The sequence below is a fragment of the Panulirus ornatus genome, chromosome 4, assembly GCF_036320965.1.
Source record: "Panulirus ornatus isolate Po-2019 chromosome 4, ASM3632096v1, whole genome shotgun sequence".
In the NCBI taxonomy this organism is placed as follows: domain Eukaryota; kingdom Metazoa; phylum Arthropoda; class Malacostraca; order Decapoda; family Palinuridae; genus Panulirus; species Panulirus ornatus.
This window is the reverse complement of record NC_092227.1, coordinates 10,513,599-10,536,359: the sequence shown is the minus strand read 5'-3', so window position 1 is coordinate 10,536,359 and position 22,761 is coordinate 10,513,599. Positions and strand designations below refer to the sequence as shown.

Below are 22,761 nucleotides of genomic sequence, written 5' to 3'. Positions count from 1 at the left end.
AAACCATAGTTAGCTCTGTGAGGCCTGGTTGATAGGTTGCTGTACTTGCATTGCATACCCATGACAGGTAGAGAATGTATGTGAGTGGATGCGTCCTTTCTTCCATTGTTCCTTGAACTACCTTGCTAAGGCAGGAAATGACGCTCAAGTGAGAAAAGTTTTTTTAAATGCATTCATTCATTTATTTTCATTCAGAAATCATTACTTTCAAATATATGTTCACATAGAAGTTTTCACTTCATTTCATTAGACATGTTCAGTTGGACAGATCAGACAGAAACATATCATTAGAAATGTATCTTTTAGAATGATGTTTCATTTCAAAATTATTGCTTCAAATAGCTGTTTATTATGTACAAAAGGACTTGCTATCTTTGCACACCACCATAAGTCAGCTCTTGATAACACATTTGTGAATGCCTTTGTGAAATAATTTTAGTCATTTGAGAGCCATGATGATAAATAATTTTTCCAGGCAACCATTCTTCCATATTGCTTAGAGAGCCACTGCCAAGCCCAAAGCCCCTAGAAAGGGCATGTGATTTCACAGAGAGATCCGAGCCTTTCTTGCAGGTTGGGCAAGCTTATGTATTCTGAGCTTTATTGATTTCCAGAAGGCAAAACCTGTTCAGAGGGGTTTACCCCCATGGCTATGGGTTTAGGCCTTATTTTGTGTCCATGAAATTTATCTTGTATTTGTGCCACATTCTGCCTACATCAACTATTGATTTTTTCTTATTTGTGCTATATTTCATTAGTACAGACCATTCAGCTTAGCTACCTAGGGTCATATTTGCTGGCAGGCATTCCACTCAGACTGACATGACAGTTCTTCAGTTTTTCTCTGATATCACCCTGTCACAGGTGCATGCACATAAAAGTTACTGGTGTGATGTGTGGTATGGCCAGAAAAGTGTAAGGAAAGGTTGGTGCATGGTTCAAACCTTAACTTGTGCCTATCGACCCCAAATTAGACTCATATATGTACCTATAGACTGAAATTGAGTTCTAATGAATATACAAAGTTTTTTATGCATATTGCATCCACCATATATAAGCATAAGCATTTTGGATGATGTGTTAGTCATCTGTGCACAAGAGTGTTGATTTTAATCTATGCAGTATCTTGATTGGAGAGGCAGTAATCTGGTTAAGTTCATTAGTACAAAAGCCCCATTTCTTCCTGTATTTCTCTCTGAATCCCATCCATTTCTTATGAAAGAATTTCAAATTATTGAAATTTAGCCAAGGAGTAATATAAACATGCTCTGCATAATCATATCCTCAACCTTATCTTGGCACCCCCACAACATGATAGACAGTATGGGTACCATAATTAGTTTTCTAGTGAACAGCTGTTCCATATCTACAAGAATTTTTTTTGCATCAGTTTGAGGCTCTTACTTTTAGCCAGAGTTTAATCAAGTCTTTCTCCTCATCAGTTATTCATCCATCTTTTTCCATCTTTTGGGGTGCTGTTTCAGTTTCCTTGACATATAGGTATTATTTCAGCTGCTGTTTTGTGAACTGTTTGCTTGCATCCCTGCCCCATGGCATGCCCCTGGTGCCTGCTTCCCATAGATTTATGTGAAGAATGATTCCATGAGGATTGACTATTGTATTCCTGCCCTGTTCTATGGAATTCTCTCCCTTCTTTTGTCTTTCTTTTAGTGTCATTTTTTTCACCTATAAGACTCAGGGCTGTAAACTTTTGAGAAGTTATAGTTAATCTCATTCTTTTCATGTGCTCTAATTTTCATTCATCAGAGATGGCCATTGATTTTGCTGTGTTTCTGCCTGTGCCATGTTGGTTACTCTAAATAAGAAATTGAGTAAGGTTAATGGTGTTAGATACAAAAAATGGACCAAAGTTGATGTAAAAGGATTCATTCAGTACATGGGGAAGTTGGATGTTTTTTGGAAGAATCTGTTAAAAGTTGGTTAGATAGGTATATAAAAATGATTTTGTACAAGTTACCATGTATAAGTGGGGAAAAGCCTGTGGGTTGTAAGTAGATGTAAAGATGGATGTTTTTAATTTTTATGAATTTTATATGAAAAGGGAATAAAGAGCACAGTATAGGATTTGGACTGCAGTGGCTTCTATATTAAAAAAATGTTGACCAAGAGATATCAATTTCAGTGGTTTCACGTGGTTGCTACATTTGTATAATTAAAGCTAATGTTTTGATTGATATATTGGGTAGTACTCTGAACCTTACTCTCTTCTGAAGGCTGAGCACTTTATAAATTTTGGATCAAGATAGCTTTGCCACTTATCTCTGTGAAGGATGTCTCTATATAGATATTAGGAAAGAGTTTACTCATTTTTTGTATGATTTGAGATCTTTGGAAATGGCGAGTGCATAATGATTGTTGAATTTAATAGAAATAGTAAATGCTAAACCAGGTGCTTTTATCATGAACAGTGTTTCATATATTTCTCTCCTTTCTTCTTCCAGTAGACGCCGGGGTAGAACTGGTAGATCAACACGTTCAACATGGATAGTTCAGGGTCATCCAAACTGGGATCATGATTTTCGACAGGGTATATCCATGGTTGTGGCTGAGTCAACACAAGATTACCAGGTGTTCAAATATGTCCACAGTCAGGCCTTTCAGCAGACGCAGTTCAAATTCTTAGAGGCCGTTGAATCCCAAAATACGAGAAATATTGTGGTTAGTGAATTTCATTCAAGTACAAATTGATGTGGACAAAGATGTGTGATTCAGTATGAATGAATTATTGAAGAGTATACCCTTCCTTACATGACTGTTGCTCATTTACTGGATTTTCTTTTTAACTTAACAGATATATTAGGTAACTAGTTCATCTATGAGAAGGATAAGCCTTGTTGAAGTGGAATTTTGAATCTTGAATTTATTACTTCTGTATATCTGTTATACTGGAGTCGATGTGCTGTCAATGGATTGAACCAGGGCATGTGAAGTGTCTGGGGTAAATCATGGAAAGTTCTGTGGGGCCTGGATGTGGAAAGGGAGCTGTGGTTTCGGTGCATTATTACATGACAGCTAGAGACTGAGTGTGAACGAATGGGGCCTTTGTTGTCTTGCCTAACGCTACCTCGCACACATGAGGGGGGAGGGGGTTGTTATTCCATGTGTGGCGAGGTGGCGATGGGAATAAATACAGGCAGACTATGAATTATGTACATGTGTATATATGTATATGTCTGTGTGTGTATATATATGTGTTCATTGAGATGTATAGGTATGTAGTAGTAGTAGTAGTAGTAATAATAATAATATTTTGCAGAAAGATAAGGCATTATTGTGGAATTTTTGGATTTAGATCTGGAAAAAGCATTTGTTGAGATTAGCTGAGAGGCATGGAGGAAATACATGTATAGTTGGCATAAATGGAAAATTATTGAATGTATTGAGGAATGCAGTTATGTGTGAATGAGGTGTTTAAGATGTTTAGAGAAATACCTGTAAAAGTTGTAGAATCAGTAGTTGGATACAAGGTAGTGAGATACAGGAATAAAAAGGGCAGTGCATGGTGGACAGAAGAGATTAGAAATACTGTGGAAGTGAAGAAAAGGGCATATGGTAGATTGCTCAATAGGAGTGTACCAGTGGAAGTTTAGCAAAGGAGGAGGAAAGAATAGAAAATATGTAAGTGGAATGTCAAGATGATAGATTAAAGCAAAAAAAGAGTAGATGAAGATTTTGGAGGAAAGTTAAGTGAAAAGTTTCGGGTTATTAAGAAAATGTACGGGAAGGAGATGAAAAAGGAAACAGGTGGATGTAAGAGTGGTAATGTTGATGTGAGAAATAAGGAAGGGGAATTGCTAATTCAAAAGGAGGAAGTGAAAGGAAGATGGGAAGAGTATTTTGAAGAACTGATAGATGTTGGAGAAGGGGAGGCAGCAGTTGTTACATGCATGAGTATTGAGGAGGGAAGGAAGAGGATACAAGTGCAGGGGCCTATAGCAAAGAGGGAGATAAGTAAAATCTTAGTGGATGTTTGAGAATGGGGTGCTGGAGTTTGATTTGAATGGACATACAGAAGAGAGAAAGGCTACTGAAATAGAAGCTGAGAATTAAGAAAGTTTTTAGAGGAAGACAGAACTCTGAAGCTCCAAGGAAAATAATGATACAGGAATCATGTTTTTTGATGTTTTATTATTAGTTCCCCTATCCTACTGAATACTCATGAAGCAAAAAAGTCTATACCAAAGGATTAGCTATTCCTATGCAGACATTAGAATGGGTTTCTTGAGAAATATATAGAGTATGGTTTAAGTAAAAGAAAGGAAGACATTATTGTGAATGAGCTGATTATGATTGAAGAAAGTTTGAGGTGAAATGGATGTATGGAGAGAATGATTGAAGAGTAATATCTAATAGGTAAGGTGAACAGGGCATGATATAGGACGAGATTCATTTTCTGTGAAAAGACAGATTTAGGAAGTATATGTGAAAGGGATTATTGAGTGAGGAATCCACAGAAATGTGCAGAGATCATGGTTTTTGGTACCATAGCTGCTTCCTTCCCTAGTATTTGCATGTCAACCATACAAGGTTGCCATTATGATCCCTCCTTTCCTTGTATAGCAAAGCCATGGAATTTGCTATCCTTTTGAAATATAAAGATTTCCAAGTTAGGCTTACATGCATTACAGGAGCTTTGATCATTCCCCAGCTATAAGAAAATATGGTACTTTGTGAACCACTGTACAGCATGATAGAAGCTTGCAGAAAAAGGAAAAGAAAAAAAGATAAATGACTAAAATAATCCAATGTTTCTAATTTTCTTTTTTCTTTTTATATGGCATCAGACACTCCTTGACCAGGACCCCTTCCATGTGGACACTCTTCTTCAAATCTCCGAGATATTTCGGCTTGGTGATGACTCTGCTGTTGCTGCTCGCTTGATTGAAAGAGCACTCTACGTATTGGAATCTGCTAGCCATCCTTTATTTAATATTGCTACTGGTGCCTGTAGATTACACTATCGCCAACAGGAAAACAGGTAAAATGATATGTCTGTCATGATATTTAATCTTTTCCTCATCTATATAGCTTCTGTCCTGTCCCCTACACTTTTTCTCCCTTTTTACTAATGATTTACAATTAACCAAATGCTCCCATGTCCTGAAGACTCAACACTGCATTCCTCACATTTTTCAAATTTTCCCTTCTCTATCCACCAGCATCTTATCACGACACAACTTCCTCAGTAAACTCAGACTTGGATAGGATATCTGAGTCAGCTAGGCAAAATGTTTAATGCCTCCAAGACCCAGTTTCTGCCCTTTATCTATCAAAATTTCCTTACAGCTTTCCTCTTTTCTTTGAGGGATCTGTAGTTCCACCTCTTAATTCAATGTGCATCCTTGTTATTACTGTAACATCCACACTTTATGGAAATGGCTAAGTCTGCCTTTAAGAAACTGTGAATCTTGCTTCAGTATTGAAATTTCTTTTCTGTTGAACAGTTGCTCCATTTATACAAAGAATTGAGTGCCTTCACTCTTGGAATGGTTCTAGCTGTGCATCCTTACTTGATGAAGTTGAATCAAAAGCAGTCTCACTTATTAACTCTCCCAGGCTAACTTTAGAACTTGACCTGTTTGCTGGACACAGAAATGTTCGTTCACTTTTCAATTTTATAAGCATTAATTTGATTTTTACTCTTGAGAGCTGGCTGCTTGTGTCTCCCTACCACAAGCTAGACCATGCAATACTTGGCAGGCTGCTGCATCACATGATTACTGTTTTGGCAACTTAGGGGTAGGCCATTTAATAACTTTTTTTCCCTAAACCTCTCATATTTTTCTCGGTAGCTATGACCTGGCACTTTTTATAACCCAGTTTGTTCACATCCTTCATTAGTCATAAATACTTTTCCTCATTTCTCCTTCTTCCCATTGTTAAGCTCTTTATATTTCAGGTAAGGCCCAGCCTTGATGTTGATTTTTGTACATGAGTGGGACCAAAGGAAAAAAAAAATCCATTTTCTGTGAAATCACAGCCCCTATCCACAACAAGGCCCCACAGACCTTTCTGTGGTTTTCCCAGGCTACTTTATATACCCTGTTACAGTCCCTTGAAAGCACGTTACCCCCTTTATACCATATTACTCCAGTTCATTGTATTCCATGCATGCTTTTCATCCTTCTTCATGTTCAGGCCCTTAGCACTCAAAATCTTTTTCATTCCATCCTTCCTTCTCCAACTTGGTTTCCCTCATCTCCCTAACCCCTCCACTTGTGACACATATATCCTCTTTGTCAACTACCATCACTCATTCTCTTCATAATTCTCAAATCATTTCAGCACACTCTCATCAGTTCTCTCAACCATACTCTTCATATAGCCACATTTCTCTCATCTTTATTACTTACTCGATCAAACCACCTCACGCCAATTAGTGTCCTTAGACATTCAGTTTCCAACACATCCACCCTTCTCCATTCATTCTCATCTGTAGTCCAATCCTCGCATTCATACAGCATAGTTTGGACTACTATACCTTCAGACACCCACTTTTGCCCTCCTAGATATCGACCTCACTTTCCAGTCATTTTCTCATTGCTCCCAGAACCTGCCGCCTGCATATGTTCACGCACATGCACACATGCACACCCGCGTTGATAGAGATGCCTTGTGGAAGGTCTTAAGAATATATGGTTTGAGAGGAAAGCTGCTGGAAGCAGTGAGAAGTTTTTATCAGTGGGATAAGGCATGTGAACAAGTAGGAAGAGAGGAGAGTGAACGCTTCCATATGAAGGTTTGTCTGTGGCAGGGGAGTGTGATGTCATCGTCATTGTTTATTTTGTTTATGGTTAGGCTGGTGAAGGAGGTAAATGCGAGAGTCTTGGAGAGAGCAATAAATATGCAGTCTGTCAGAGATGAGAGAAGTTTGAATGGAGAAATATTTGAGGAAGTGAAGTGATTTAGATAGCTTGGAGTGGACATGGCAGTGATTAGACCCATGGAAGCAGAAATGAGTCATAGGGTGGGAGAGTGGGCAAAGGTTTTGGAGCGTTGAAGAATGTGTGGAAAGAGAACATTATCAGGGAGCTCAAAAATAGGTATGTTTGAAGATATAGTAGTCCCAACAGCATTATATGGATGCTAGGCATGGGTTATAGATAATGCTGTGCAGTGGAGTGTGGATGTGTTGGAAATGAAATATTTGTAGAGAGTATGTTATATGAGGTGGTTTGATCAGTTAAATAATGAAAGTGTAAGAGAGATGTGTTGTAATAAAAAAAGTGTGGTTGAGAGAGCTGAAGAGGATGTGCTGAAATAGACTGAACATATTTAGAAAATGAGTGAGGGAAGATAAACAGAGAGGATGTATGTGTCAGAGGTGGAAGGAGCAATGAGAAAGGGGAGACCAAATTTCAAATGGAAGGATTGAGTGATTTTGAGTGATTGGGGCCTGAACATGCATGGGGGATGAAAGACGTGCATGGGATAGAGTGAATTGGAATGATATGGTATACTGGGGTCGATGTGCTGTTAATGGACTGAACTAGAATGTGTGAAGTGTTCGGGGTAAACCATAAAAAGGTCTGTGTGGTCTGGATGTGGTTAGGGAGCTATGTTTTTGGAGCATTACACTTGACAGCTGGAGGATGGGTGTAACCAGGTGTGGCCTTTCTTCGTATGTTACTGGCACTAAATTGCTAATGTGGGAATGACAATCGGGTATGATATTTTTTCTTATATATTCTCCATTTCCCTCATTAGTGAGGTAGCCTTCAGAACAGAGGACCGAGCCTTTGAGAGAATATCCTCACTTGGTCCCTACTCAGCTCCTTCTTTTGGAAAAGTAAAAACTTGATTGCCATTTCCCACATCAGCGAGGTAGTGCCAAAAAAGGTTGCCTTCTGAGTGCATAGGTTCTTGTCTGGGAACTTCTCTTATCCTTTGTTTGGTGGATTGACAGAAAGGACATCCAAATACACTATACTTTTGAGACCTCCGGTGACTTTTATATTGGTTTGGATGGATGTGTTGAATTCAGTGAGTCATGAAAGTTCTGGCCCTTGGATGGAGTAACAAAGACCTTTTCTATCAGCAAAATGAGCCATTGGTCCCATGCTTTTTCATATCCCAGATGTCCTGGGTGTTGTGTGCAGTATTTTATATCTGTTGAACATTCCTCTGGCAATTTTCAACTTATTGAACAGAAACTTTACAGATCCCTGCCTCTCTTAGAGTTTGTGGAGATATTCTCTCCTTGGTAGTTTATAATGCCTTTCTCTCACAACTTCTTATCTCAAGTGAGTATACCCTGTAGAGAGTTGACAGAATGTCAACAGAATTGTCTTTGGGGAAATAGGCTTTTAATTCATTTCTTTCCTTAGAAGTGGCTTTCCATTTGGATCTTTTTGCCATGAAAACCAATACATTACTATCATAGTATGTATCTCCAGTTTTAGACTGTTGCAACATGTCAGTGAATTAGAATTATTGGGACCTCGCTGACTTGGGAAACAGTGGTTAAGTATAATAATGAATAATATATGGATAGAGTTGTGCGCAGGAGGGTGGATGTGCTGGAAATGAGATGTTTGAGGACAGTGTGTGGTATGAGGTGGTTTGATCGAGTAAGTAATGTAAGGGTGAGAGAGATGTGTGGAAATAAAAAGAGCATGGTTGAGAGAGCAGAAGAGGGTGTTTTGAAATGGTTTGGGCACATGGAGAGAATGAGTGAGGAAAGATTGACCAAGAGGATATATGTGTCGGAGGTGGAGGGAATGAGGAGAAGTGGGAGACCAAATTGGAGGTGGAAAGATGGAGTGAAAAAGATTTTGTGTGATCGGGGCCTGAACATGCAGGAGGGTGAAAGGAGGACAAGGAATAGAGTGAATTGGATCAGTGTGGTATACCGGGGTTGACGTGCTGTCAGTAGATTGAATCAGGGCATGTGAAGCGTCTGGGGTAAACCATGGAAAGTTGTGTGGGGCCTGGATGTGGAAAAGGAGCTGTGGTTTCGGGCATTATTGCATGACAGCTAGAGACTGAGTGTGAACGAATGGGGCCTTTGTTGTCTTTTCCTAGTGCTACCTCGCACACATGAGGGGGTAGGGGGATGGTATTCCATGTGTGGCGAGGTGGCCATGGGAATGAATAAAGGCAGACAGTGTGAATTGTGTGCATGGGTATATATGTATGTGTCTGTGTGTGTATATATATGTGTACATTGAGATGTATAGGTATGTATATTTGCGTGTGTGGACGTGTATGTATATACATTGTGTATGGGGGTGGGTTGGGCCATTTCTTTCGTCTGTTTCCTTGCGCTACCTTGCAAACACGGGAGACAGCGACAAAGCAAAATAATAATAATAATAATAATAATAATATATTTCATATTGTTCTCCGAGTACATCTTATGGGAAAACTTTTTCTTGTTGGTTCACAGAATTTATTAGTGCCTTTAGCCCTAATGTGGGACAAACAGCCTTAATGCCAGACTACTGTGGCTTGCCATACTCCCAGGGTCTTAAGCATTGTTGTTGGACCCTAACCTCAAGTCATGGAATCTGGAATTTATGTACATGGTGTTTTCTCAGATTACTAGAGTTAGAAGCCTTTAAAATACTGAACAGATAAATTTTTACATACTGTTCATTCTTCTCAACTACATTACCAATCTGTCTGAAAAACTATATTCTTCCTTAAAGAATATAGTGTCTTGGACATGACTGAAGCCTTATGTTTTTATGTTAAGAGTCTTCTTTAGCATTTTTCAAGAATGACGATTAATTTGTGCACCCTGAAACCTTGAAACCCCTTTTGGCAAGGAGTATCTATGTGGATGAAGAAACTTGTTTCCTTGGCCCAACTTGGGCTTTTCACTAGGGCACATGATGTGAGGAAAGTGGCCTGTACCTAATCCTACCTCAGAGACTTTGCATTGGAGAGAATGAAGAATAGAAGTTGTTGGCATTCATCTTTCTCTACCCTCAGTTGGTGCTTTAGTTTAGACATTGTGGATTTTACCTTCTGTAGCTCTGGGGGATTCCTCCTACAGGAGGGATGTATTCCAATTTACCTCATGATGGCCATATAAGGTATTTAACCTTGCTTTTGTGTTTAAACTGCTTACCTGGAAATTTTTATCTAAACCTTCCTTCTTCATGTGGGTATGTTCTCGTGCATATGGGACAACTGCAGAGGAAAGAGATGGAGAGTTTGAATATAAAAAACATTCCATCTGTAAGGCTGTCTCCTGGGCATTTTTTGTGGTTTTCTTACCCTGCCCTCTCTTTCCCTCTCTTTTTTCAAAAGATTTTCCTCTGTACTACTTTTGATTGCATTTGTTGTGATACTAGTTATCTGGAAATTTTGAGCTCATTGTGGCTGGGACTAAGATGGTGGATGATGACACCTCTTTGGTGGTCTCTTGCTGAGAGTGAGCCTGAAATGAGTGTGCTGCTGCAGCCACCTTTGAGTGGCAATTAAGGGTGAGGAAGGCCAATGATTCCTCACCAAAGATACTGAAGGTTGGAAGGGCCTTACCCTGATAATCCACCAGATATCCAATAGAATGTCTTATTCTCGTGGTGCATTGCTTCAGATTTTTTTTTTTTTCATAACCTTCATTTCTAACCTTTGGACTGAGCCATAGGAGTATCTGAGAAACCACCTGCTTAGTGGAGAGTTAATTCAGTTTTCTCCAGCAACTGTCATGAAATGCATTAGTCTGGCAGATGCATATTCACATGAGTCACACAACATACAGCAACCTATCTAAACCTGTGATGAGAAATCGCTTACTCTCTTTCATTTACATTTGCTTAATGAGGCTGTTTGGACCTGCTTGGTGTTGGCTTGTGGGGTCTTCAGTTTTGTGTCTAGCATGCTGATAGGCTGGATGGGTATTTTATGTCTTTTATATATTGGATTTCCCTGGGGATAGGGGATTAAGAATACTTCCCACATATTCCCTGCGTGTCGTAGAAGGCGACTAAAAGGGGAGGGAGCGGGGGGCTGGAAATCCTCCCCTCTCGTTTTTTTTTTTTAATTTTCCAAAAGAAGGAACAGAGGGGGCCAGGTGAGGATATTCCAAAAAAGGCCTAGTCCTCTGTTCTTAACGCTACCTCACTAACGCGGGAAATGGCGAATAGTTTAAAAGAAAAAAAAAGATATTGGATTTCCATGTTAAGAATTGTTAAAACTTTGTTGTATATTTAGAGCAAGTGGACATACAGACTTTGCTACAACACAGTGACGACTTACACTGTCTTGCTGATGTACTTTTTGTTTATATTTTGTGCTGTTTTTGGAATATTTCTAGATATTTTGACTTTATTAAGGAAGTATGATGACAAAGGTTCGGATGACTGTAGGGGGACCTTTCCCTGATTCTATCTAAGAAAGTGTGTAAACTGTTAGTCAAGACTTGAAAGACACCTACTTTCATTTTAAGGAAAGGCCATCATTGTGGCAGTGGCCTGGTTGGAGATTGATTGATTTTGTATCAGGAGATGCTTACTGGCACATGCCAATTCATCCAAGGATGGGAAAGTCTTTAAGAGTGAGTGTAATGAAGCAAGAGAACTTTTCATTTCAGATTGATGCCTAAAATTTTAGGGTGGGCACAACAGCACAGACTTTTGCTTGGATAATTTTGGTGACAGTGCTGGCTTATTAAAAATGGTCTTATTGGAGCAGATTCAGAATAAGAACATTTCAAGCTAATTTTATTAGTTATAAATGCTTCTTCAATATAACAGATTTTTTTCTTAAAGGAAGAAACTGTATCATATCAGATTTTCATTTAGTTCAGGGTCAACTTATGTGCCATAACAGGTTAGCTCTGCCTTTTAGTAGATTAAGCTTGAGCTGTTTTATAGTACATATAGTGAATCACATGTTCTTGAGCTTATGTTATGGACATTACAGCTGTGTATTAAATGCATGAATAGTTGATATTGAATGGATTTTTTTCTCTTTTACATAGAAGCTATAACTGCCTTGCTAGATCAGAGAGATACATTGCTGTTGAAGTCTCCTGTTCCCATCAGGTTGTCTTGTTTATAACTTTCAAATGCTTAAGGGGCTCTGCCTGCTTTGGAGAAATGGTTTTTCATGCCTCAAAACTTATACTTTTTATTGACACCACCAGATCATTCCCATATGAGGAGGGTGATGTTCTTACTCATACTAGAAAAACAAAAATGGCTGCCATAAACAGTTTTCAGTTGATAAGAAATATTTTAAGCTTGCATTATATGTCAGATGTGGTAGAAATCCATGCATATGTTTTTTGCAGCATTCATCTTAGCCTCTTGTGCCAATTAGCTGTTTATCAGTAGAGTACACTTATTGCAAAACATTGCTTCACACAGCATGCATAATAGTTATGTCCTCTTCTCTTGCAGGAGCTTATTTGTTGCTCTTTTCCGCCATATCCTTAATGTGGGGCAGAAAGGGTGTTATCGCACAGCCCTTGAGTTATGTAAACTGTTGCTGAATCTCTCTCCTGATGAAGACCCCCTGGCTGTATCTCTTATGATGGATTTTTATGCACTCCGTGCCCAGGAATATGCATGGCTTGTTGCATTATATGATCAATATGAGCCCACAAAAAATCTGTCACTGGTAAGTTTGGATCATTTACATAAGTGTTTTTATTCATGTGAAAATAAGCTGCTTGAAAAAATGTAATGCATGAAATTTTTTATCATTTCTATATTATTGTCCATGTATGTGTGATTAAGTTTGTATATGGTCAAATGAGTTAGGTGTTCCAAAGATTTGTTAATGTCCTTACTTTATTTTTACTCTTTGATGATTTTATCTATCTGCATCTCTGATTCCTGTTCCCTTTGGGAAATCCTTCAAGGGGGTGGCCTTGACAAAAGAGCCTTTCTAACCTGTGAATTCCATTGCCACTTCTTAAACTTTAGTGCTAAACCTTTAATGGTTAATAGTAAGTAAGCAGCCACTGATTAGAGGGTATAGCATTACTGGTACAACCCGCCCCAGTATCAGAAGGTTTAGTACCACCGCATAGGGAGCTAGCACTTCCCTGGTTGTCAGGTTGCACATCTCTGACACAGGTAGCTGGCTTTCCTTTCTGCTTCATTCACATGCAGACTGCCAGCATTCTGTCCACAAACATAATCTCTCCTTGTCAACAATGACACTTCACTAACGCAACTGATTCCTCTAGTGAGTGCTGTTTGCTAGCTCTGCCTTTTGGCAAATTTGTAGGAGCAGTAGGTAGAAGTAGTAGGTAGGAAGATTAGACAGGAGCATAAGGTAGAAACATTAGACAGGAACATTAGATGGGAGTATTAGGTAGAAATAGTAAGTTGGAACATTAGATATGCACAGTAGGTAGAACTAGTCAGTAGAAACATTGCGTTGTAGCCTATGGAAAATGCCGCACTAAGAGTTGCCCATGCCAGTGGCCTGTTAAGGTTTAGGCACAGAAGGCTAAGAAGATAATTTTATCAAATTTTGCAGTTCAGGAATGTACAATCATATTTCAATACGTCTAGTGTTTTTCAATTTTTCTCATTTCTTGTTGTATTCTAAACTCTGTATAGATTGCCTCTCCAGCATGTAATTCTGATGTTGCAACTAATATGGTTTAGTGCATTCATAATATTTTGCGCCTCAAGGGCTTTCACGAACTACAGTATGTAGAATCATTGTAATTCCTTGGACATAATAATGAGGCTTCACTCATATTAATCCACCCATCCATGTTCATGGAAAAGAATTGTGTTAGGTCATGAAAATGGTTTGATTATTTTTTTATTTGAATTAATCAGATTATTTCTTTAATCATTGAAGAAAATGATTCATTATGAGATTTTTTCATTTTGAAAATATAGATTAGTTGTATAACCCAACAAACATATGGCAGATGGAGATCAGAGATAGAGGATACTTTTCGAAAGTTAAAAAAAAAATTTCCAATATGTTATTTCACTTGCATGTGAATTATTCTTGCTTTCAAACTATTCGCCATTTCCCGTATTAGCAAGGTAGCGTTAAGAATTATATATGACCATAATTATAGATATTGCCTACATATGCTGCGCCAAAATGTTTTATGAATTTCTCTGTTTTTCCTGTTTTTCTTCAGCTTCCAAGTTTTTCATACTCTGTTCCTCTGGCATTGTTCCATTTGAGTGTTGGTGTGGATCAGCCTGTATGGCGGGATAAACGAGACTCCAGTAAGGCAGCAGCATTGGTGAGTTGAAAGTTTACATACATTTATCAATTTTATGAGTTCAGACTTTTTAGAAACAAAAATATTTACATGCTTGTCATATTAGTTTAATGACTACAAAAAGTATTTTTGCATGTGCAGATGTTTTTCATTTCATTCAAGGGCATTAATTGAAAGCTTAGTCCTTGATATTGGCAACTCTTAAGCCATTATTTATTTGTTTTACCAGTATCCAGGTCAAAGTGACTTTCTGCTTTTGTGCAGTCTGAGTTTTGTGCCAGCTGGTGTATGCTGCACCTTTCAGTTATGTCAGAAATTAGAAATTTCAACTTTCTGAAGTATGCCTGTTTACAGTTAGAATAGACCACCACTACATGATGATGATGATGATAGTTGACTTTAGGCCTGTCCCAGCTAGAAGCTTTTATATTAGTTTGAAACCACACCATTCCCTATGGACTTTGATGGACCCTTCACCTAATAACTTTACTGAAGATGTATATTACATAACTATAGGGCAAACAGCCCTTTTACTATTTAAGTGGATGAATGTTGGAATATTTGGCTTTTTTATGTTAATTTTTTATTTGCTCTATTTTTATAAATGAGAAGATTAGTAGATACAATTTTTGGAATGTTTATATGTGTTCATTCTTGGAATGCAGAAGATTGGCTCATGATAATAGAAGGGAGTTGGCATTTGTAAACAAAGGTGTAGTATGCCTGTAGTAGGTACTACTGAAGCTGTATTTCTCTTCTGATTTCATATGCCCTTTTCGTTTGATGTTGTGCATTGCTCACTCAAAGAACTTGAAGTATTGCCTTTTCCATTAGTTATTATGTTGCAGGCTGAAGAATTGGGGACAACCAAGGAGATGCGGCAGCGAGCAGACCAAATGATACAGCGGGCCCTCATCATGTTCCCTGGTGTACTGATCTCACTGCTTGATAAATGTAATATTCAGCCAGATCCAGTTGTTACTAGCCATCCATTTTTTGGTCCAACTGCAGTATTAAAGTAAGTATATGTATTTCTTTTCCTGTGTTAACCTCATCATCTTATAATATACATCTTGAAAGCCTGGGATATTTGTTGGACAAAATGCTTTTAGGGAAACCAAAATAGATAGTATAAGTCCCATTATTTTGTATGGATTTGTGGCATGGGAAATGATGAAAATGTGCAGAGAAGGGTGAATGTGATGGAAATGAAATGTTTAGAAACAGTATGTGGTGTGTGGTGGTTTGATTAATTAATGAAAGGGTAGAGAGAAGTTTGGTATTAGGAATAGTGTGGTTGAGAGAGCTGAAGAGGATGTGCTGAGATGGTTATTGACATATGGAGAGAATGAGTGAGGAGAGGTTGACAGTGAAGTTCTGTCAGATGTGGAGGTGGACAAGGAAAAAGGTGAGAGCAAATTAGAGATAAAAGGATAGAGTGGAAAGATGTTTTGAGTGGTTGAAGCCTAAACCTACATGAGGGTGAAAGGCCACAAATGCACAATCTCTACTCATCATATGTAACACTTTACAACACATAACTCACACAGCTCATTCTTCATAACTCCAGTTCTTCCTGCGGTGAGCACAATGCGCTGCCCCTGCATTTTGGCAAAATGGTAGAGAGTAGATAGAAGTAGTAGGTAGGAACATTTAGGCAGGAGCATTAAGTAGAAATATTACGTAGAAATAGTTTGTAGGAGCATTAGGTAGAAGCAGTCTGTTGGAACATTAGGTAGGAACCTCAGCAGTCACTGCACTATAGCTGTCCTCTACAGTAGCATGTTAAGGGTGAGGCACTAAAGGCACTGGAGTTCACTTGTTATGGTGACTCTATTGCCATGGCCACCCCTTTGAGGGAGTTCCAGTTGGAACAGGCATTTGAGATATCGATAGATAGATAGATTGAATGATACAGTAAGATTTATTTCTCATGTAGGTTTTCTTCACAGTGTTTATTCAGTACGTTCATACTTGATGCATGAATTAATGGTTATGTACATGTTCAGAAAAAGTAGAGGAAAACCTTGCATAGCAATGGGACGCAGTGGAAGCATTTTATTCATGGAGTTGATATGAATGGAGGGGTGTCACTAGACTTCACCTGTTTGAGGTTACACCACAGTTGAAAAGTCTCTTTTGGTGAGGCTGAACCATTAGGAAGACAGTCTCATTGAAGAATTTCTTACTCCAAAGGGGTCTATATTTCCCTGACACAGGAAAAAGTGCTGCCTTAGGTTGCAGGAACCTGTAAAAAAGTCCTGGGTAATACCAGGACATTTTCATAGGTAAATATGAATGGAGGTATAGTCTCACTGGAAGAATTTACTTTGTGTGTGAAGTGAAATAGGAAGAACTTTTAAGGGTGAGGAAGTCCATACTATGTTTCACTTTAAAACACTAGGCATGGGTTGAGGATGTGTTATTGAGTTCAGAAGGTATATTTACCAGATCCCATCCATTAAAATGGGATTGGAGAAATGATGATAAACAGAATAATGGTTAATCTTGAAAATTTCACACATTCATGAAAGTGAAAGCATGTGTTAATCTCTTGTTGCATACTTTCACAGATATTAAGTAAAGACACATTATATATCATATTGTATCCATTAGGATTTATCAGATTTTGAGTTTTAGTATCATAATTAGACCTGATCTCAGCTTTTTTATATGAATTTAACTTTTTATATGTTTTACAGTCAGAATAAAGGTTTGAGCCAGATTGTGAACCTTTATGTAGGTCGCTGCTATCACGTATGGAAGGAGGCAGGTGTCGTGAGCTGGTTAGAAGGTGAGGGCTGCATTTATTTTTGTGGTTGTATCGTATATTTATGATATTTATCTACACAAAGCATGCATTTGTTGTTATATAATATATTGCTTTTCAAGAATTATACTTCCATTAATTGAATCTTTGTTGAGTTCCAAATATGTGTAGTTGAAAATTTCAGCAGCTTTACATCTCATATGTGCTTAATGTATAAAGGCCAGAAAACTGCATTTCAGAGGCTTGAATTAAAGCGGTAAAAATGCAGAGTAGCTGAATTCTTAGAGTAGGTATATTAAGGGGGAAGAAAAGAAAAATTACAATAAATCAAAGTGGGCACAGGAGCTGAATATTTAAACATATTTAGATATGTCAGAAATGTCAAATGAGGGTGTGATGGATGTAATCAGTTAGAGAAAAAAGAGTTATAAGGATGCAAGAGTGAATGATGTGGCAGTTGAAGGTATAATTGGTGTGTGTGGAACCTGTTGTAAATGAAACTGGGAACAAGTTGAGTTGTGGGCTGAAAAAGGTTTGATGATTAGGAATATTTGGTTTAGAAAATGTTTACTCATGTGTGAGTAGGGTTAGCCCATGGGCATAATTGTATTATGTGTTAATGAACAGGCATGCAATGGAGAGGTTTATGGATATGAATGTACTGACAGGATTTCTCATTACATCTTGGTGGGGGCAAGTGTGAAAGCTTGTGGTTTTAGGAAAAGGAAATTACTTGTGTGGGAGAAAAGTGAAAGTGAGTGAGCTTGGAAAAGAGGACCTTATGCAAAGATAGTGGGGGAAATTCAGTGAAGAGTGACATAAGGATAATAATGCTTCAGAGAGATTACCCTACCTGCTTTACTAATGAGAGAAAATTGAATACATACTTTGTATTTTTTTTAATGGTAGTTTTTAAAACATTTTAGTCACTCATTGGTGAGTTTTTAGAACATTTTAGTCACTCATTGGTGACTGGCTAAAGTAGAAACATATCTCTTAGGGACATATTTGATTGTTTTCTAGGACTATTGCTTCTTTTTTTTTTTTTTTTACAAATCCAGATGGGCATCTGATAAAAACAAGAGAAACTTAAGAAAAATTTTGAAAGTTTTTCAAGTGGATTGTGAATGCATCGGCATTCCTGCAAGCATTGAAAGTGAGCTCCACAGTGACCAATGAATAGTTGGTATATCTTACATTTACCTCCATTGTCTATTGCAGTGGTATTTCTTCAAAAATTGGACTCTTTGTCAAGAACCCAGAAATGGAATGCCAATAAAGATGTTCATCTGCATCTTTAGAAACTTCATTTCATTCAGAAAATCATTGAATTGATCACCAGTTCAAAAAGTCCCTTTGTTGTGTACTGCACAAACAAGAGCTCTTGCAGTTTATTTTGAGGGCATGGCAACAACATAACAATGCACAAAAATTAGATTGGCATTTAGTCTGTTTAACCAGAAGAGAAGAGTGCTGCCTTCTTAAAGTAACTGGAGGAGAAAGAAACCAGGTCACTTCCATTCCTTTTCCAGAATTGTTTTACAGCCATGAAGAACAAACCGCTAGCCTTCCAGGTGCATTGCATGCTGCCAACCATGGTTCATCAACAGTAATTTTGAAGTCCCCTATGCTGATTTAGCTCTTTTGGCCATAGAAAAGTCATGATGTTATAGCACCCATGTTATTCAAAACAGGTACAAATCAGAAATGATACGTCATTCTCATAACTCTGAATCTGGCATCTGACTCTTGCATTTAAAGGCTATGATTCAACTAGTGTATATGTTCAGCCTAAAACTACTGCAGAATGAGCAGCTTTTCAGAAATGCAATGACTTGATTTGGCAGATCTTTTCTATGTAATGAAGACCTGCTTGAGGTTGTTAGAGTGACTGTTTGTTCTGTACATGGTTACATGTAAGAATGTGGAGTAAACAAACTCTGATATGCAGTGTTAGGTTCAAGGGAAACAGATTCAATCAAGCTGCCACTATGCCAGGATGCATGTGACAAGAATAACAGAAATGCAAATTACCAGGTAGCTATGTAGTGCAGCTGTTTGAAAGCTAGTCCAGTGATACCTTCTGCATATGGAAATGGTTGGAAAATTTGTTGTGGTGCTGAAGGGACTTAACTCAGTGGACATACCAGCAGCACCATAGACTGTACTTTAGTATTTTGGTGGTGGTTGTATGTGCAGGCTAAACAGTCCTCATTGTAGTTGAGCTTGTTGTGACACAGATCAAATAAAAAATAGACCGGACCTTGAAACAGACATGACCGAAGATCAGCTTCTGTCTAATGGGGATTCAGATTCAGAATGAGTCACATCCTCTGTAGTGTACTAAGTGTTCAAAACTAATACTAGAGTTATTCTCTTCAGCACAAATAATGTTTAAATGTTATTTGTTGCAATAGATAATGTCATGTATGCCAATTATTCCCTCAACTGCCACATTACTCACCTTTGCATTCAAATCACCCATCACTATAACCCGGTCTCGTGCATCAAAACCACTAACACACTCATTCAGCTGCTCCCAAAACACTTGCCTCTCATGATCTTTCTTCTCATGCCCAGGTGCATATGCACCAATAATCACCCATCTCTCTCCATCAACTTTCAGTTTTACCCATATTGATCGAGAATTTACTTTCTTACATTCTATCACATACTCCCACAACTCCTGTTTCAGGAGTATTGCTGCTCCTTCCCTTGCTCTTGTCTTCTCACTAACCCCTGACTTTACTCCCAAGACACTCCCAAACCACTCTTCCCCTTTACCCTTGAGCTTCGTTTCACTCAGAGCCAAAACATCCAGGTTCCTTTCCTCAAACATACTACCTATCTCTCCTTTTTTCACATCTTGGTTACATCCACACACATTTAGGCACCCCAATCTGAGCCTTCGAGGAGGATGAGCACTCCCCGCGTGACTCCTTCTTCTGTTTCCCATTTTAGAAAGTTAAAAAAATACAAGGAGGGGAGGATTTCTGGCCCCCCGCTCCCGTCCCCTCTAGTCGCTTTCTACGACACGCGAGGAATGCGTGGGAAGTATTCTTTCACCCCTATCCCCAGGGATAACATATATATATATATATATATATACACATATACACACACATACATATGCACATATACACACACACACACACGTACATATATACATATGAAAAATGTAAGAAACAATTTAGAAAACTGAAACTTCTAGCTTGAAATGCAATGAAAAAATGGATGTCACATAATGGTTCAACCTCTGGCTATGGAAAAAGGAAATGTATAATTTATTTACACAAACATCAATAGTAGTTCTCATCAATTTGTTCAGTGTTGTAAATGGAAATGGTGAAGAGCTTGTAGATTTATGTGCTGAAAAAGGACTGATGATTGGGAATACCTGGTTTAAAAAGCGAGATATACATAAGTATACTTATGTAAGTAGGAGAGATGGCCAGAGAGCGTTATTGGATTACGTGTTAATTGACAGGCGCGCGAAAGAGAGACTTTTGGATGTTAATGTGCTGAGAGGTGCAACTGGAGGGATGTCTGATCATTATCTTGTGGAGGCTAAGGTGAAGATTTGTATGGGTTTTCAGAAAAGAAGAGTGAAGGTTGGGGTGAAGAGGGTGGTGAGAGTAAGTGAGCTTGGGAAGGAGACTTGTGTGAGGAAGTACCAGGAGAGACTGACTACAGAATGGAAAAAGGTGAGAACAATGGAAGTAAGGGGAGTGGGGGAGGAATGGGATGTATTTAGGGAATCAGTGATGGATTGCGCAAAAGATGCTTGTGGCATGAGAAGAGTGGGAGGTGGGTTGATTAGAAAGGGTAGTGAGTGGTGGGATGAAGAAGTAAGAGTATTAGTGAAAGAGAAGAGAGAGGCATTTGGACAATTTTTGCAGGGAAAAAATGCAATTGAGTGGGAGATGTATAAAAGAAAGAGACAGGAGGTCAAGAGAAAGGTGCAAGAGGTGAAAAAAAGGGCAAATGAGAGTTGGGGTGAGAGAGTATCAATAAATTTTAGGGAGAATAAAAAGATGTTCTGGAAGGAGGTAAATAAAGTGCGTAAGACAAGGGAGCAAATGGGAACTTCAGTGAAGGGCGCAAATGGGGAGGTGATAACAAGTAGTGGTGATGTGAGAGGGAGATGGAGTGAGTATTTTGAAGGTTTGTTGAATGTGTTTGATGATAGAGTGGCAGATATAGGGTGTTTTGGTCGAGGTGGTGTGCAAAGTGAGAGGGTTAGGGAAAATGATTTGGTAAACAGAGAAGAGGTAGTAAAAGCTTTGCAGAAGATGAAAGCCGGCAAGGCAGCAGGTTTGGATGGTATTGCAGTGGAATTTATTAAAAAAGGGGGTGACTGTATTGTTGACTGGTTGGTAAGGTTATTTAATGTATGTATGACTCATGGTGAGGTGCCTGAGGATTGGCGGAATGCGTGCATAGTGCCATTGTACAAAGGCAAAGGGGATAAGAGTGAGTGCTCAAATTACAGAGGTATAAGTTTGTTGAGTATTCCTGGTAAATTATATGGGAGGATATTGATTGAGAGGGTGAAGGCATGTACAGAGCATCAGATTGGGGAAGAGCAGTGTGGTTTCAGAAGTGGTAGAGGATGTGTGGATCAGGTGTTTGCTTTGAAGAATGTATGTGAGAAATACTTAGAAAAGCAAATGGATTTGTATGTAGCATTTATGGATCTGGAGAAGGCATATGATAGAGTTGATAGAGATGCTCTGTGGAAGGTATTAAGAATATATGGTGTGGGAGGAAAGTTGTTAGAAGCAGTGAAAAGTTTTTATCGAGGATGTAAGGCATGTGTACGTGTAGGAAGAGAGGAAAGTGATTGGTTCTCAGTGAATGTAGGTTTGCGGCAGGGGTGTGTGATGTCTCCATGGTTGTTTAATTTGTTTATGGATGGGGTGGTTAGGGAGGTGAATGCAAGGGTTTTGGAAAGAGGGGCAAGTATGAAGTCTGTTGGGGATGAGAGAGCTTGGGAAGTGAGTCAGTTGTTGTTCGCTGATGATACAGCGCTGGTGGCTGATTCATGTGAGAAACTGCAGAAGCTGGTGACTGAGTTTGGTAAAGTGTGTGAAAGAAGAAAGTTAAGAGTAAATGTGAATAAGAGCAAGGTTATTAGGTACAGTAGGGTTGAGGGTCAAGTCAATTGGGAGGTGAGTTTGAATGGAGAAAAACTGGAGGAAGTGAAGTGTTTTAGATATCTGGGAGTGGATCTGGCAGCGGATGGAACCATGGAAGCGGAAGTGGATCATAGGGTGGGGGAGGGGGCGAAAATTCTGGGAGCCTTGAAGAATGTGTGGAAGTCGAGAACATTATCTCGGAAAGCAAAAATGGGTATGTTTGAAGGAATAGTGGTTCCAACAATGTTGTATGGTTGCGAGGCGTGGGCTATGGATAGAGTTGTGCGCAGGAGGATAGATGTGCTGGAAATGAGATGTTTGAGGACAATGTGTGGTGTGAGGTGGTTTGATCGAGTAAGTAACGTAAGGGTAAGAGAGATGTGTGGAAATAAAAAGAGCGTGGTTGAGAGAGCAGAAGAGGGTGTTTTGAAATGGTTTGGGCAAATGGAGAGAATGAGTGAGGAAAGATTGACCAAGAGAATATATGTGTCGGAGGTGGAGGGAACGAGGAGAAGAGGGAGACCAAATTGGAGGTGGAAAGATGGAGTGAAAAAGATTTTGTGTGATCGGGGCCTGAACATGCAGGAGGGTGAAAGGAGGGCAAGGAATAGAGTGAATTGGAGCGATGTGGTATACCGGGGTTGACGTGCTGTCAGTGGATTGAATCAAGGCAT

At 38.8% G+C, this 22,761-nt stretch overlaps 1 protein-coding gene across 1 annotated transcript in view; it reads left to right on the top strand.

The window, feature by feature from the left end:
* The window catches only part of Nulp1 (Nuclear localized protein 1), a 79,679-nt gene that overhangs the window by 38,816 nt on the left and 18,102 nt on the right, over positions 1 to 22,761 (top strand). The window contains exons 6-11 of the mRNA XM_071693590.1: positions 2,463 to 2,679; positions 4,806 to 4,999; positions 12,375 to 12,594; positions 14,093 to 14,200; positions 15,028 to 15,197; positions 16,882 to 16,973. Coding sequence (XP_071549691.1) covers positions 2,463 to 2,679; positions 4,806 to 4,999; positions 12,375 to 12,594; positions 14,093 to 14,200; positions 15,028 to 15,197; positions 16,882 to 16,973 — 1,001 coding nt within the window. The remainder of the gene's footprint in view (positions 1 to 2,462; positions 2,680 to 4,805; positions 5,000 to 12,374; positions 12,595 to 14,092; positions 14,201 to 15,027; positions 15,198 to 16,881; positions 16,974 to 22,761) is intronic.